Source organism: Dendropsophus ebraccatus, chromosome 9 (assembly GCF_027789765.1).
Source record: "Dendropsophus ebraccatus isolate aDenEbr1 chromosome 9, aDenEbr1.pat, whole genome shotgun sequence".
NCBI lineage: Eukaryota > Metazoa > Chordata > Amphibia > Anura > Hylidae > Dendropsophus > Dendropsophus ebraccatus.
In genome coordinates this window covers 114662602-114681164 of record NC_091462.1, presented here as the reverse complement: position 1 = coordinate 114681164, position 18563 = coordinate 114662602, and the positions used below count along the sequence as shown (strand labels likewise).

Here is an 18563-nt window from a genome sequence, read left to right as displayed (position 1 = left end):
CTACTCTTTAAACCCATACCTGGCTTTGGCTTAAAAAAGAAATCTGTCAGATAATCTGTAGGTGTAATAGGGCCCTTAGAAAGAAGTGAAGAGAACATGTAAGGGTCCATTTACACGGAAAAATTATCTGACAGATTATATGCCAAAGATTTGAAGCCAAAGCCAGAAACAGACTATAAACAGAGATCAGGTCATAAAGGAAAGACTGAGATTTTTCTCTTTTCAAATCCATTCCTGACTTTGGTTTCAAATCTTTGTCAGATAATCTTTCTGTGTAAATGGGCCCTTAGGGTCCTATAACACTGAGCGATTTCTAACGATTGCAAACGAGATTGTTTATTGTTAACCTGAAATCGTTTGCCATATTACACAGAACGATAATCGTTAGTAACGATCGTTACTATGATCGTTTATTCCATCTGATCCCAGAAAAACAATGGACAATGTGCAATTACACTAAACGATTAGTGAAAAAATGCGGAACTTGAGCGAACGAACGTGGAATTACAGCGAACGATTAACGATAATTTTAGGTTCAGATCTAAATCAACGATCAACGACATATGAACGTTTTTTCGATTGTTGCCTGCAATTACACAGAGAGATTATCGTTTAAATTCGAAAGATTTAATGATTTTTCGCACGATAATCATCCTGTGTAATAGGGCCCTTAGACGGTGACTCCAGCGCTCGCACCCACAGAGCTGACAGTCTCCATCCAGTGAGCGTACCTGTGGGATTAGCTGAGCAGTGAGGCAGGGACATGGGGTGGGGGCAGGGAGCCGGGGAGGAGCGCTGCTCAGGAACAGGTCGTTCAGCTTCTCAGGTGAAACTGCCCTGAAACACCTGTTCACATTCCAGAGGCGACGGAGCCGACATCAGGACCCGAGCTCCAGCATCCGAGTGAGCACCTGGATGCAGACACATCTACCTGTGCTGATCCTGGACACCCACCTGCGCTGATCCTGGACACCCACCTGCGCTGATCCTGGACACCCACCTGCGCTGATCCTGGACACCCACCTGTGCTGATCCTGGACACCCACCTGTGCTGATCCTGGACACCCACCAGTAGGGATCGGACCAGCTGAGCTCCTGGATTACCCCGGGCCTCCTCCCTATCTGAGGATTTCCTACACTTGGGGCCGTGTCTGGACCTGGATACTAGGGGACTAGGGTCTTGGGGTATTCCGCAGCCCTTGTATACGAAGGGTGGACGCCACCATGGAGCAGCGCCGCCTCTATCGTGTAGTGTTGTTGCTGGGAGGTAAGTGGCACAGACACCGCCTGGAAATGTTCAGCTGTTATTATTTATATCCATCCTACGTATATGATGAGATTGGGGGGTATTGGGCCGACACCATGTCCTGTCCCCACGTCCCGCCCCCACGTCCCGCCTTGTGTCACCCATGGGGAATATCATCACATGGAGGAAAGAATCTGCACGTTATCAGCTGAAGGGAAACCGTCTTGGGTTAATAATATATCGGCCTCATACAGTATACTGGAGAAGGAGGCGGAAATATAGAAACATAGGGAAGGTCCAGAGGTTAATAATGGCGGAGTATATATCCTGAGGCGGAAATAATATAAGGGCGGAAATATTTCCAACAATCTTATATACTTGTGTAATATTCAGTCAGCAGATCCTTGTACGTTATATATAATAACCGGTCAGTGGATCCCTGTACGTTATATATAATCGGTCAGTGGATCCCTGTACGTTATAATAACCGGTCAGTGGATTCCTGTACGTTATACGTAGAATAACCGGTCAGTGGATCCCTGTACGTTATACGTAGAATAACCGGTCAGTGGATCCCTGTACGTTATACGTAGAATAACCGGTCAGTGGATCCCTGTACGTTATACGTAGAATAACCGGTCAGTGGATCCCTGTACGTTATACGTAGAATAACCGGTCAGTGGATCCCTGTACGTTATACGTAGAATAACCGGTCAGTGGATCCCTGTACGTTATACGTAGAATAACCGGTCAGTGGATCCCTGTACGTTATACGTAGAATAACCGGTCAGTGGATCCCTGTACGTTATACGTAGAATAACCGGTCAGTGGATCCCTGTACGTTATACTGTAGAATAACCAGGTTAGTGGATCCCTGTACGTTATACATAGAATAACCGGTCAGTGGATCCCTGTACGTTATACGTAGAATAACCGGTCAGTGGATCCCTGTACGTTATACGTAGAATAACCGGTCAGTGGATCCCTGTACGTTATACGTAGAATAACCGGTCAGTGGATCCCTGTACGTTATACGTAGAATAACCGGTCAGTGGATCCCTGTACGTTATACGTAGAATAACCGGTCAATGGATCCCTGTACGTTATATGTAGAATAACCAGTTAGTGGATCCCTGTACATTATACATAGAATAACCAGTCAGTGGATCCCTGTACGTTATACATAGAATAACTGGTCAGTGGATCCCTGTACGTTATACGTAGAATAACTGGTCAGTGGATCCCTGTACGTTATTTATAATAACCGGTCAGTGGATCCCTGTATGTTATACATAGAATAACCGGTCAGTGGATCCCTGTACGTTATACATAGAATAACCGGTCAGTGGATCCCTGTACATTATAATAAGCCATCACTATCTGATTTACACCCAGGCACTAGGCCAGCCTACACGCACATTAGCTCCACTAGTCGTCAATCATTATTCTCATCTATTAACAATAGGAATGTCGGACCTGGTTTACTGACATTTATGATGTTATAAAAGTAATTATTGGTGGCGGAACTAATAAATGTAACACCGCTCAGTAACATTTACACAAGAGGGGGGGGGGGGCGGACCAGGCCCATGATCTATGCCATACTATAATCTGTATATAGAATCGCCGTATCCCAATAGAATAGACACTGTGGCTGTATAACATCACCGTACAGAGACTACACCGCCATTGTGTGACCGGACAATACAAAACTACCACCATACTGTGTGTGCACAACACCCATATATCCGGACTGCACCTAGTATACAGTATATACTCACTGACCACACCCATATATCAGGACTGCACCTAGTATACAGTATATACTCACTGACTACACACCAATATATCAGGACTGCACCTAGTATACAGTATATACTCACTGACACCAATATATCAGGACTGCACCTAGTATAGAGTATATACTCACTGACACCAATATATCAGGACTGCACCTAGTATACAGTATATACTCACTGACACCAATATATCAGGACTGCACCTAGTATACAGTATATACTCACTGACACCAATATATCAGGACTGCACCTAGTATACAGTATATACTCACTGACACCAATATATCAGGACTGCACCTAGTATACAGTATATACTCACTGACACCAATATATCAGGACTGCACCTAGTATACAGTATATACTCACTGACCACAATATATCAGGACTTCACCTAGTATACAGTATATACTCACTGACCACAATATATCAGGACTGCACCTAGTATACAGTATATACTCACTGACTACACACCAATATATCAGGACTGCACCCAGTATACAGTATATACTCACTGACCACAATATATCAGGACTGCACCTAGTATACAGTATATACTCACTGACACCAATATATCAGGACTGCACCCAGTATACAGTATATATTGATTGACGACACAATAAAACACCAAGAAGTTGTTGGTGGAAGCAAATTAAGCTTTTATGTGTTATGTAATGAGAGATGGTTGGGCACGGAGGACGCCGGATGAGAGATGGTTGGGCACGGAGGACGCCGGGTGATAGATGGTTGGGCACGGAGGACGCCGGATGAGAGATGGTTGGGCACGGAGGACGCCGGATGAGAGATGGTTGGGCACGGAGGACGCCGGGTGATAGATGGTTGGGCACGGAGGACGCTGGATGAGAGATGGTTGGGCACGGAGGACGCTGGATGAGAGATGGTTGGGCACGGAGGACGCCGGGTGATAGATGGTTGGGCACGGAGGACGCCGGATGACAGTTGGTTGGGCACGGAGGTTCTCCGGATGAGAGATGGTTGGGCACGGAGGACGCCGGATGAGAGATGGTTGGGCGGGAGGTTCTCCGGATGAGAGATGGTTGGGCACGGAGGACGCCGGATGAGAGATGGTTGGGCACGGAGGACGCCGGATGAGAGATGGTTGGGCGGGAGGTTCTCCGGATGAGAGATGGTTGGGCACGGAGGACGCCGGATGAGAGATGGTTGGGCACGGAGGTTCTCCGGATGAGAGATGGTTGGGCACGGAGGTTCTCCGGATGACAGTTGGTTGGGCACGGAGGTTCTCCGGATGAGAGATGGTTGGGCACGGAGAACGCCGGACGAGAGATGGTTGGGCACGGAGGACGCCGGACGAGAGATGGTTGGGCACGGTGGACGCCATTTGTGTCTGGTGGAGAAATAAAGCTTGTCGTGTTATTTGGCAGATCACGCAATCCTCTCTACCTGTCTCTGGGCCCCCGGAGCCCGCTCTCCACAAGTGTCCTTATGTAACCACTACTCCCAACATCTCCTAAAAGCTCGGTCAGTGGCCTACATGGCGGCTATTCATAGAAAAGACCATCCTGCTTCTCATTCCAGTGATTTCTCCACTTCACACCCCCTATAATGTGACTCCTGCCATGTGCTGCACCCCAAACCAGGCACTACAGTAAACTGTGCTATACACATACACTATATACACATGCACATACACTATATCAGGGATAGGGAACCCTCCAGCTGTTTCAGAACTACAACTCCCATCGTGCCTGGACAACTAAAGCTTTGTCTGTCCAGGCATGATGGGAGTTGTAGTTCTGCAACAACTGGAGAGACAAGGTTCCCTAGCCTTACACTATATACATACACTATATATACTATACACAGGTGTATAGTGCTACTTGTACTAGGATTGTGATCAATGTGTAACTATAATGCTGCTGCTGCTCACAGGGTTACGTGCTGACCCTGGTGTGATACAGGTGTGTGCTCAGTGTGTAAATCTACATATACATCCGGAACAATGTGCAATATAGCCAGCGCTTACAACATGAGTATTGTTGGGGTGTGTCAGCCATGGAGATATGTGTTATCATGTGGATAATATATATATGTAAATCGGTGACTGTTTACACGAAGCGATCTGCAAATTTTTAGACGATTTGAGAACATGTTGAAAGATCAAAATGAACAATTTCTCGCTCGTCGATGGATCGTTCGCTGTGTTTACACAAACCGATTATCGCTCAAATGCCACCGTTATCGCGAAAATTCAAACAATAATCGTTCCGTGTAAACGCAGCATAAGGCTGGGTTCACAATACTTTCAGTCAGTATTGTGGTCCTTATATTGCAACCAAAACCAGGAGTGGATTAAAAACACAGAAAGGATCTGTTCACACAATGGTGAAATTGAGTGGATGGCCGCCATATAACGGTAAATAACGGCCATTATTTCAGTACAGCAGCCGTTGTTTTAAAATAACAGCAAATATTTGCCATTATATGGCGGCCATCTACTCAATTACAACATTGTGTGAACAGAGCCTTTCTGTGTTGTCAATCCACTCCTGGTTTTGGTTGCAATATGAGGACCACAATACTGACTGAAATATACGTAGTGTGAACCCAGCCTTAAAGTGCAAAATAAAAAAATCACATACTCACCTGCCACCAATCCTCCACTGGTGCCGCACTGACTCTGACAGGGAGAATGTAACTCGGGATCAGTACAGTAATGTAATGTATATACAAAGTGACCTCACCAGCAGAATAGTGAGTGCAGCTCTGGAGTATAATACAGGCTATATCTTATGATCACTATAATTTTTATTGCAAGCAATAAGTTTGCATTCTTCTTTACTATCTAGTGTAAACACTACGGCTCTCATCATGCAGTGCACAATCCCATGAGACTATAGTGGGTGAAGTGTGCAGTGTAACTGCTGTGGCCCGGGGTGCTGAGGTGGTGGTATACAGCAGGTGGCCTTGGTGTTTCTCCGGTTCACTTATCATGGTGGCCAGGAGCAGTATTACTCACCCGCGGACATACGGGCACTGGCACTTTAAAGGGGAGAACAAGTTGCAGGTGCGGGCAGAGTCCAGCGCTAAACCAAAAGTGACTTTACTTGGAAAACTTGAGTGCAATACAGAAACAACCAAATAGCAGACTTGACCAGGTGACTGCAGTGTAGAAAAGTGAGGAAAGTTGAGCTGGTTTTGTGTAGGTATGGGGACCGTCTTGGGGCCTTGTCCAATGCTGTACTGTACTCTGCCAGGATTAGTGTAGGTATGGGGACCGTCTTGGGGCCTTGTCCAATGCTGTACTGTACTCTGCCAGGATTAGTGTAGGTATGGGGACCGTCTTGGGGCCTTGTCCAATGCTGTACTGTACTCTGCCAGGATTAGTGTAGGTATGGGGACCGTCTTGGGGCCTTGTCCAATGCTGTACTGTACTCTGCCAGGATTAGTGTAGGTATGGGGACCGTCTTGGGGCCTTGTCCAATGCTGTACTGTACTCTGCCAGGATTAGTGTAGGTATGGGGACCGTCTTGGGGCCTTGTCCAATGCTGTACTTTACTCTGCCAGGATTAGTGTAGAATACTCGTACTCGTGTATAGATACCTTGTATCTACCCGCCTTCTGCCCAACCAGATCAGAGAGTACCAGGTTGGGTAGTAGAGGGTGAGGTGGAGGGGTCATGGTAGCATGTGGGTCGCCATCGTGCTGTATTAGTGTGGTTTACTAACCACTAGCCTTTGATTGTTGATATTGGATGGATTTTTGTATAGTTTTATTTATTGTATAACATTGCACTGGCACTTTAACTCTTTCACAACGTGGGGTCATTGATGCCTCAATGCCCAGGTCGTTTTAGGATATCAGCTTATAAGATCATAATGATCCCATAAGCTGATGTCCCTGTGTCTGCCCCCTGCCGCTGTCACAATCTTGTGACAGCGGCAGGGGAGGGGGCAGAGCTCATGTCTGCGCGCCCTGTCTTCCCTCCCTCCGTAGCCAGGAAACCGGAAGCCTGAAGCTTCTGGTTTCCATGGCTACCATCGGGGCTCTGCAATCACTTTGCAGAGCCCCGATGGACACTGGCAGAGAATTCTCCCTCTGTAGAGGGAGAATTCTTTGTCAGGAGCCTTATAGATGCTGCGGTCGTGCTGACCGCAGTATCTATAGGGTTAACTCTCAGCACCGAAGGGCGGCTCCGGTGCTGAGAGTTGCAGCGGGTCCCCAGCTATCGCTGATAGCCGGGACCCGCAGCGGATGACACAGGCGCAGCTCCTGCACCTGTGTCATCCTGGATTAATAATTAACGTTGCTGCAGCATCAGGCATAGGCTGCAGCGATGTTATTTAACAGTGGAGCAGCGGGAGGGGGTTAAAAAGCTTTTTAATACAGCATTGGTGATTTATTGTGATATGTGGTTAGTCCTCATTGCTACATGAATGACCCTTTCATTATGTTGCCCCTCCACGTTGTTTTCAAATGTTGATTTTAGGGGATACTTTGGGAATCATGGCTTAATAAACTTTTTTGATTAACTACAAATAATTTTTTGGTATTATTGGAAGAAGGGGTTACTTTTGTTTTTTTTTTCATGCGATGTGTAACCCTTTAGTTAATGTATTAATTTATTGGGGATCCTACAAATTGGTTGTGTGGGTAATAGAAGCCCCAGGCCTTCACTACTGGGTGTAGCAGACTTCCCAGGATAGGTATGCGTCAGTCAGTAAGATACTTCAGCTCTCGCGCTTTTTGTCTTACTGGGGATCAGTTCTTTGCTGTGGTAACTGTCCTAACAATAACAGAGAAGGATCCTTGGTGTGGACAAGGTGTGCCCTAGGGGACAGTTACCCCTCCTGTGGGTTTAGCATTGCATCTAGAAATAAATCTTTCATACAAGAACAATATCTCTAAGTCTCTGGTCCCTGACAAGGGCCAGGCCCAGCTTCACTGCAGCAGCAACTCTCTCTCTTGCTTCCCACCAACTACTGACAAAAGACCTCCCACCAGAAACAAACTGTGCTTAAATAGGGGTGACTGACTTTGACTTCTCATTGGTGGGGCTGTGCGGAGAAAGAAGAGAGAGAAGTGAAGTTGGCTCGACAGGCTGTGAGTAGTACCTGCACCAGTGATCGGTTAAGAACAGTGAACAAACAGTCAGTAGCGGTCTTGGGCACCACGCATACCACGCAATTGCGTGGGGCACCCGACATCCAGGGGGGCCCCGCTCTTGTGCCCAAGACCGCTGCGGCTAACTATGTGCGCTCGTAACGAGCGCACAAAGTTACAGGCAGCAGCGGCACTGACAGGGCAGGAGCCATTGGCTCCCTCCCTGTCAGTCACTCTTGTGGCCGCAGGAAGTGTTTTCCCTGCAGTCACAAGAGGCTGCTCTGTGTCTCTGGTGCCGGCGCTCGAGGCGTCACTGGAGCGCCGGTGCCATGACAACGGGAGAGCGGCCTTATGTGACCGCAGGGGAAACACTTCCCGCTGCCACAAGAGAGAAGAGACGAGAAGAGGAGACGCCGGACCCAGGTGAGTAAAAATGTTTTTTTTTTTGTTTTTTTGTGTGTGTTATATATAGGGGGCCTATATAAACGGGGGGAGCGCACAGGGGGCTATATAAACGGGGGGAGCGCACAGGGGGGCTATATAAACGGGGGGAGCGCACAGGGGGGCTATATAAACGGGGGGAGCGCACAGGGGGGCTATATAAACGGGGGAGCGCACAGGGGGGCTATATAAACGGGGGGAGCGCACAGGGGGGCTATATAAATGGGGGGAGCGCACAGGGGGGCTATATAAACGGGGGGAGCGCACAGGGGGGCTATATAAACGGGGGGAGCGCACAGGGGGCTATATAAACGGGGGGAGCGCACAGGGGGGCTATATAAACGGGGGGAGCGCACAGGGGGGCTATATAAACGGGGGGAGCACAGAGGGGGTTATATAAACGGGGGAGCGCACAGGGGGGCTATATAAACGGGGGGAGCACAAAGTGGGGGTCTATATAAACGGGGGAGCGCACAGGGGGGCTATATAAACAGGAGAGCACACAGGGGGGCTCTATATAAGTGGGGTAGTGCACGGGGGCTATATAAACGGGGGGGAGCGCACAGGGGGGCTATATAAACGGGAGCACACAGGGGGCTATATACAAGTGGGGGAGCTCACAGGGGGCTATATACAAGTGGGGGAGCTCACAGGGGGCTATATACAAGTGGGGGAGCTCACAGGGGGGCTATATAAGGGGGAGCACACAGGGGGGCTATATACAAGTGGGGGAGCTCACAGGGAGGCTATATACAAGTGGGGGAGCACACAGGGGGTATATAAAACTGGGGGCAGCACACGGGGTATATACAACTGGGGGCAGCACACGGGGGGTATATACAACTGGGGGCAGCACACGGGTATATACTACTGGGGGAGCACACAGGGGGGCTATGTATAACTGGGGGATCACACAGGTCTATATATAACTGCGGGAGCACACAGGGGGGTCTATATACCACTGGGGACAGCACACAAGAGGTATATACTACAGGGGGCAGCACACAAGTGGTATTTACTACTGTAGGCAGCACACAAGGGGTCTATATAACTGGGGGCAGCACACAGCGGTCTTAATTACATTTTAAGAAACTCTGTAATAGGTTTTATTTACCAAGTTTCCTTCTGTACTGAAAAAGCAGTTTTCCTCCCTCCCCCCTCACTTCAGAAGAAGCAGGAGTTCTGTGTCTATTATGCTCTATGGAGAGGGGAGGGGCTGAGAGGAGTGAATGAGCACAGAGCAGTCCTGCACAGCACAACACCCTGCAATCTTCTCTCAATAAGTTCATAGATAAGCACTGACCTTTCTGACCCCAGAATCCAGCGTTTTAGGTGCCCAGACAGTGTTCAAACAGCTGACCTTCATGTCACCTCTTCCTGCTCCCTCATCTTCCTCGGCCCTCCCCCCTCCATAGGATATAATGGAGACAGCAGAACCCGTCTTCACTGGCTTCTCTGTAATGAAGACGTGTTTGCCTGATAATGCACAGATAAGAAGTCAGGGGGAGGCTGGGAAATTGCGTTTTGAGTACAGAAAGAGGGTTTTTTGCCTAATAAAACCTATTATAGAGTTTCTTAAAATCACTTATACTACTGATTTCTGCAAAAAAAAAACAAAAAACGACAGTTACGCTTTAAGGTCCCCATACACTATCAATAACTTAGGGCCGAACTATGGTCAGATATCTCTCCCTTCCTCCCCATACATTACAGAGCGTTTCTGTGCTCTCTATTGGGAGGGGTAAGCCGCGGTGAGTGAGCTCTGGCTGCAGCTCTTTTCTCCTGAAACAAAGGGGTCAGGCAGTGGTTTCCCATCATGCTTGACCCCTATCACCACCACATCATTTGTCAGCAGTTGTTCATGAGAGCCCCATACACCTTAGACTTATGGCTGAATCCACCGCAAGCGGTGCGTTCAGCTGTCTTAAGTCTGAGGTGTATGGGGACCTTTACATGTAAACCAGGTCAGTTGCACAGGTCAGGCGCGAACTGAACTTCGAGAATCGAGATTCATTATGAACTTTGCAAAAAGTTTGGTTCGTTACTGAACAAATTCTTTTTTTCAAAATTCATAACCAGTTTGTAAAGATGGTAGCCGCCGTTTTAAAACACAAAAAACCTGGCCGAGCTCCCCCGGTGTACTCCTATGGGTCTCCGGTTTCCCCCGACAGCTTGTTTTGTGCATATCTGCTTATCACAGCATTTTTTTTTTGTTCCAATGTTGCTGTTGGAAACGAAAAACAGCAACACTGGAACAAAAACATGCTGTCATAAGTAAATATACACAAAATGAGCTGGCGGAGTAGAAAGCAATCAGCACACACAAGGATCGTGTCAATGCAAAGCTAGCATACAGAAAACTGTATGCAACTGCTTACTCCCCTAAAAAAATGTATATTAGGAAAAGTTTAAAGATCAGGGAACCTGCCGAATGAAACTTTTGAAAAGTTCACTTGTGTCTGTTATTGTTAGATGACTGTGTATTGTATATGGGGCCTCACAACTCTCAAGACGGCTGATGTCCCAGCTCTTATTATTGCCCCCTATACTATCCAGCTGTGGTCCGGACCATTGAGATGAGGTTTAGATCATTTAAAGGTTTTCCGCAGATTATTGGCCTTTACATTCATCCTCCTGGCTATGGGCACACACATATATGTGACTCTGGGCGGCTGAGGACAATGGGCGCTCTGTGTGGATTTGGCAGTGGCTGCACTATGTAAACCATCAGGAGGGGCTGGTGGTTTGGTAATGATCAGTTCACATGGACGTCTTCCATTTCCCATCACTCCGACATCACAGACACAGGCATACAATGCTATAGGTCTCATTAAGAAGAATTAAAGGGGTATTCCCCTCAAGAGCCAAAAAAATAAATAAAATGCCCCTAAACCTAGCTGGTCTCACTCTCCAAGTCCCCCTCAGTAGCGGATTATAATAGGTCCTTTTTGGACAGTAGTCCAGGGCCCTGAGCTCCTGGGGGGCCCATGGCCACCCAAAAAGAGTTATACTTTCAGTGGTGTATTGTCTCCGGGCTACAGTTCTGCCATGATTTGCAAAAAATCGCTGCTTATTTACCGCAATTTTTCACAAATCAGGGCACCATGACATTATCTATCCTGTACTATGAACACCATGCTAGTGTTACCATAGTTACAGTGGGGTTGGTGGGCCCAGGCTTGGTGAACAGCCCAGGGCCTATGGTAAAGTTAATCCGCCCCTGGCCCCCCTGAGTATTTTGAGCCGCCTCCTGTCTTTCTAGCTGCCGCCCTTCCTGAGTTACAAGTTTTTAAAAGGTGCTGGCAGGGAAACTACATTTCCCATCATGCACTGCTTCTCCCAGATGATGGTGATGTTGTAGCAGAGCCGATGATGAGGATGTAGCAGAGTTGATGATGATGATGCAGCAGAGCCGATGCTGGTGACAGACAGGGCGAGGAATGCTGGTAGCCGGTGATGGTGAGGTGTGGAGGGGGAGATTGAGGGGATGCTGGCGGCAAACAGGATTGTCAGGGTGCTGGAGACGTTACTCTGGAGCTGGGGGGCCGTGGCTGGTGCATTCGGTGGGGAGCTTGTGGGATGCAGGGGCTGCGGCTGATGCATTGAGGAGGATGTTGGGATGCCGGGGCCGTCTCCGATGCGCTCCAGGAGGGGGGGTGTTGGCTGGTGCTGCGGCCGGCCACCAGGTGAGGCCCGGAGGGGGGGGGAGAAGGGTGCCGCGGGTGAGAGGATGCGGGCGGCCACCAGATGAGACCCCGAGGGGTGGGGGACGGGTGCCGCAGGTGAGATGTGGCGAACTGCCAACAGATGGGGGGGACCATCAGGTGGGGAGCACACAGTGGGGGGGGGGGGTTTAAATGGGGTTACACACTGTGTGTGGGGGGGGGCTGCTTTTAGAAAGGGAGACAGTGATCAGCAGCTGTCACTGTCTCAGTGTCCTTCACTTCAGTGGACTGGGTTAGAAGCACTAACCCAGCTCATTGAAGAGACTGAGGACATGTGGTCCCGACACGGAGGGTGGGGGCCAGGAGCAGGGAGTGGTGTCGTGTGGTGTTGGACTGAAATTTGATGATTCTATGCGTTCTGTGGGGGTGAATGCATCTAGATAGCACCAAAACGGAATCCGTAATAACTTTATATTGGAAAGATGGAAAGCTATGAGTGGGCAATGTATTAATGCAAAAAATTTTTTAGGAGAATACCCCTTTATGGTGCGTTCACACCTACAGGATCTGCAGCTGATTTTCTGCAGCAGATTTCATTTAAATAACTGAACACAGCATCAAATCTGCTGCACATCTGGTGCAGATCCTGTAGGTGTGAACGCACCCTTAAATGAGAAATCCGTGCTGGGGTGATTTTTGGCATAGTTTTGAAGTAACATGCTCTTACCTCCCTGCTTCAGTGCTGGGATGTGACGTGCCTGGCCCACTCAGCCAGTCAGCAGCCATAGCGGGGTGCCCGTCTAAAGGCCCTATTCCACGGAACGATTATCGTCCGTATTCGGCCGATATCGGCCGCTACGAACGATAATCGTCCCGTGGAATAGAGTGCAACGATCAGCCGACATCGTTCATGTCGGCTGATTGTTGCAGTCGCTTGTTTTCCAACATGTTGAAAAACAAGCGACTGATATAGCAGCGATCTGCTGCCGGCGCTCTGTTGAATAGGAGCGTCGGCAGCAGACGCTGCTGTATCCTATGGGCTGCCCGGATGATCAGCGATCACCCGGGCAGCCCCCCCGCAGCTCCCTGCCGCCCCCTCCCGCACTTACCCGCTCGCTGCTGCCGCGTTGAATAGCGGCGGCAGCGAGCGGGGAACGAGGAGCAAACGAGTGCTGAGAGCGCTCGTTTGCTCCTCTAAACGACCCGTGGAATAGGCCCATTACACGTCACGTCCCAGGTCCCCACCCAAAAGGGTCTGGGACAGGAGCTGCGGGATACCGACACCAGCGCTGGAGCCAGGGTGGTGAGAGCATGTTACCTGTTTCATCCTTCCCCTCCGAGCACTCTGCCAAAAATCACTCCAGCCCGGAGTTCTCTTTTAAGTTATCAAAGATTTTGCTCATCTACGTCTTAAGTCTCTATTTCTCAGAAGGATGAGTGAAAAGTAGCCACATTGGATGAGATTCAGCTTTACTGGCCTCCTGACTATCACAGAGCCCCATGATGCAGATTTCTCATGTACATGCGTGTGAATGATAAGGGCGGCCTCCAGGATTATTACATCATTGTAATATTCTTCTATCTTTTCTTTTTCAGCCTTCAGCTTGGCGTCCGCTCAAGGTATGTAAATTACGATGCAAGGTAGTCATGTGATCTACGGGATAAACGTCTCCTATAAAATATGTAAAATAGGACTTCTATGTGACTTCTCATACTAGCTGCTGCAGAACATCTTTTGTTACAGTGGGTTTCTGATCTTCTATAAATAAAAGCAATTTTCAAGATCTCTGCTTCCTGTAAGTGTCTGGGAACATTATTACATGCAAAGGCTAAAAACCTAAGGCCTCTCTGTTACAATGTATCCATCCTAGACCGAACCCCCTGTGCACAAAAGTCTTCAGACCTCTTTGTTAATTTTTTTTTCACATTTTCTTATGTTGCTGCCTTGTGCTAAAAAAAAAATTCCCCACATACCGCACTTAGAATGTAAAAACACAATTTTAGATTATTTTTCTTAAAAGAAAAACTTAAATTTAGCAAGGACATAAAGTATTCATAGTCTCTGCCCTGACTCCTGATCATCTCGGAGATGTTTCTGCACTTTGATTGGAGTTTCAGGTTGTTAATTTCATTGGATTAGTTGGGATCTGGAGAGGCTCCACCCCTGTCTATATAAGGTCTTACAGCTGACAATGCATCAGAGCAAACCCCAAGCCATGAGGAGGAACCAACTGCCTGTAGAGCTCAGAGACAGGATTCTGTGGAGGAGGAAAGAGCTGCCTGTAGAGCTCAGAGACAGGATTCTGTGGAGGAGGAAAGAGCTGCCTGTAGAGCTCAGAGACAGGATTCTGTGGAGGAGGAAAGAACTGCCTGTAGAGCTCAGAGACAGGATTCTGTGGAGGAGAAAAGAGCTGCCTGTACAGTTACAGTAAGGAGGAGACCAGGTACAGCCCTATACCATTCCAACAGTGATACCAGGCACTGCCCCTCCTCTACCCCATACCATCCCACAGTGAACCTGTTGGGGGGCAGGAAGACTAGTGAAGGGAAAGCTCAATGGAGCAAATTACTAAGATATTCTTAATGAAAAGCTGATCCAGAGCGCTCTGACCCTCAAACTGGGCTGAAGCTTTACCTTTTGACAAGACAATGACCCTCAGCACACCAAAGCAACACAGGTGCGACTCAGAAGACACTCTGTGAATGTCCGGGAAGGGGCCCATTCAGAGCCCTAAACCCAATGAAACCTCTCTGGAGAACTGACAATGACGTCCACCACCGGCCACCATCCAACCTGGCAGAAAGATGTGCTGAGTGAATGAGATGAGAGGATCTGCAGAGGATGTCCCCAAATCCAGGTGTAAACCTTGTAGCCTCACAGCAACATAACTAAATGTGAAGGACAAGTGTAAGGGTCTGAAGACTTGTATAATGAGTAGGGTACTGCCTTAGGGTACGTGCACACATGTTCATTCTTTGGACGGGCGAGGGAATCTGCCCGTGAGCGGGTGCGAGCTGCAGAATGCGTGACGAGTTATCCATCGCCATTCTGTAGTGTGCACGTACCCTAAGACAGATCATCCTTCTGCAGCAAGGGTTGCTGTGCTAGGAGTCACTGTGCAGCTCTCGGGTTTTATGCTCTGTATTATGTGCATTAAACAGACTTTATTTTTTCCATAGTGGCTAATCGAATTGTTGGAGGACAGAATGGAAATATTCAGGATTTTCCATGGCAGGTCAGCCTTCGACATCAATTAGTGCACGTGTGTGGAGCGTCCTTACTCTCATCACAGTATATCCTGAGTGCCGCACATTGCTTCCCATCGTAAGTGTCTGACGTACAGGAGATGGTCCGCCACTCTGGTCATGGCAACAATAATAAAGGAAGTCCTAGTGACTATGTCTTAAGAGTCTAACAGCAATGCTGATGCCATTCAATACTATATACAATAATGCCCTGTACGCTGCATTACAGTACTACTCGGTGTGTGTACTCTGCAACTCCAACAAAGCAACACAGCAGAGGAGGCACATATTTATGTAATATGAATCAAATAAGAACGGTGAAGGCAGGGGGTATGGAGTAGTGGGGTGTATATGGGGCTGGGAGGCATTTGCACACTACCACAAGCAGCACCGTTAGCAGTCCTGACATTGAGTCTATCATTCTGTTCCCGGACTGTTTGTAGTTGTGATCTTGGTTAGTGAACGTCATCAATGATCGCGGGACAATGTGCACTCTTCTGGCTACTAACGCTGGTCTCGTGTTTTTCCAGGGAGCACAATGATGCAGATTATGATGTCCTTGTTGGGTCAACTTCTCTTTCCGTCACGGATCCTGGTGCCCAGATAGTCTTGGTGGAAAGGTCCTATAAGAACCCAGCATACACAACAGACGCTTATTCCTCGGATATCGCTGTAGCAAAACTAAAGACTCCAGTGTCCTTCAGTAATTCTGTTAAGCCCATCCGCCTGCCATCTCCCAATGTGCAGTTTCCAGCTGGTATGAAATGCAAGATCTCTGGCTGGGGCAATGTTCATCACTCAGGTAAATGGTGGCACTTTATCACTCCACCCCTTCTTGTAATGTAACATGTACATTACTGAGGATGTTTTTTTTTTTTTTATAGTGCCGCTCCAAAGCCCCAAAACCCTCCAGGTTGGGCAGGTGACTCTCATCAGCCGAAGGACATGCAACTGTCTATACCACATCAATCCTAGTCCAAACACACTGTCCTCTATACAGCAGGACATGATGTGCGCTGGGGCCATTGATGGATCTGTCGATGCCTGTCAGGTACGTCAATGTAGTAAATAAGTTGGATCGGTGACTGATATATCAAAAGTTTTTTTTTGTTTTTTTTTTTTGTTTAATGACACTGCCCATGTAACTACACTTTTATTGGATTCTTCAAAAAGTTGCAGTTGGGTAGTGTGTTCTGTGGCATACAGCTTTTTCTTCTCCGTTTCTTCAACATGGCGCCATCTAAGCCAGTAGTGCACCTGCTCCGCTGCATCATAATGGAAGACACTTGGGCTACTGTCTAAAGCAGTGCTTCTCAAACTGTGAGGCGGGCTTTGGGGCCAGTGAAGCACCCCCTGGTTGCTGGTGAGGCAGAGGTGGGAAGGAATTCTTCAAAAAGTGACTATAAGATGCATAGTCCTTTCCCTGGCTGCAAACATTTTTTATTTAGGAACATTATTGACTCATTTTATGCTTATTTTAATGTTATACAGTCTGGTGAGGGCCAGGCATCACTTTGCTCTGTTGGGCGAGGCTCCAGTAGAAAGAGTTTGAGAAGCACTGGAATATGTTTTATCATAACACATACATATATGCTCAGTTCCACTCCTCCCCAGGTGCTTAGAAAAGCTGGATCCAGTCGTGGGAAAGTGTGAGACGTTTCCAGGGACTGGATCCAGCTTTTCCCAGCAGCTGAAGTGGAGCAGCATGGAGTTTAACGGCTGCAGGATGATGAGCAGATTGCCGAGATAACCAAGAGCTTTGCTTTGTTACTGTAAATTTGCTCATCTCTAAACGGGATGTCTAAATAATGAAAGCTGATTGATCTGCAAAGTCTAGGAAGAAGTAGAGATAGATGTGCTATAACAGGTATATAGGTGACCATTACTGCCTGGTATGTATAGATCTGAATAACCTAGCCTTTATATTGTCTTGTTACCTGTCCACTCATCAATACGTTGCTTTTTTCAGGGTGACTCCGGAGGACCCCTCTCCTGTTACACAAATAACCAGTGGTACCAGGCTGGAGTGGTCAGCTGGGGAGATGAGTGTGGAGCACCAAACAGGCCCGGTGTCTACATGGCGACCCCTGCTTACAGCGACTGGATCAAAAACATCGTCCCAGATGTGCAGGTGGACGACTTCACTGTCAATGAGACCCCGCAGCCAGACCCAGAAAATGGTTGCACAGGAGCCGACGGCCAGACCTACCCCTACCCTAACAGTGCATCAGGGGTCTTAGTCACGTTGGCCGTGCTTCCCCTGTATTGGATGACCGCCTACTTCCTGACTGACTGATCATGTGACTTCCATACCCACTCTATAAATTTATCATACACTCCACTGTATCTGTAATCTGTCTTTTCCCTTCATTTAAAAATGGAAATTCGGGTAAAACCAAGCTCATATTTCAGAGGAGACTATGACTGGAGCTCACTCCTATAGATACTGTGTCTAATCATTCTCTACTGGAAGTCCTGGAGTGCAGGACCCACATCTCATAGAGACATGTTCAGACTAATAAGGCCTAAAGGGCTGATACCAGGCATCTTCAAGAGGATAGGATTGGATTTGGGGGCATATTTGCCTCTATTGCCTCACTTTTGTGTTTCTGGCTGAGATTTTTGGGGTCACATCCCCCTTCAAGGCTGCTGCATCCTGTGTCTTCTCTGTAACATCATCTACTGGTTGTAAATAAAGTGTAAACAATTTACATTGTAAATCCAATTTAAAAAAAACCAGAGCCCTAAAATGGGGGGTGGGTAGGGAAAACAGATGTTTAAGGCGGCAATGGAAGTTCTCAGAGCATCATAATGGCGTGTGAATTCCTCATCCCAATCATAAATATGTAAAACGAAGATAGATGCAGAAGACCCCTTAATACCAACAGGCCTGATATCCACATCGCCACTCCTGCTCACATCCACTGGGTCCGAGCTCTTTAATTTCCACTCGCAGAATCATTTTGAGAAATCTTTTTGGCTCGTATGAATCGGAAATGTCTCCTTTAGACCTCGCACAATCCCCTATGAATCCAATTCTTGTGTTATCTAAAAATTGTTCAACCTAATAAATTATTTTTAAGATTA

The 18563-nt window shown here is 47.7% G+C and overlaps 1 protein-coding gene across 1 annotated transcript; it reads left to right on the top strand.

The window, feature by feature from the left end:
* The first annotated feature begins 822 nt into the window (after nt 1-822).
* Nucleotides 823-18563, top strand: LOC138801614 (prostasin-like). The gene is made up of 6 exons (XM_069984628.1): nt 823-1267; nt 13827-13850; nt 15411-15555; nt 16007-16278; nt 16361-16527; nt 17446-18563. The coding sequence occupies exons 1-6, from the start codon at nt 1225-1227 to the stop codon at nt 17770-17772; spliced, it is 978 nt and encodes a 325-aa protein (XP_069840729.1). The 5' UTR covers nt 823-1224; the 3' UTR covers nt 17773-18563.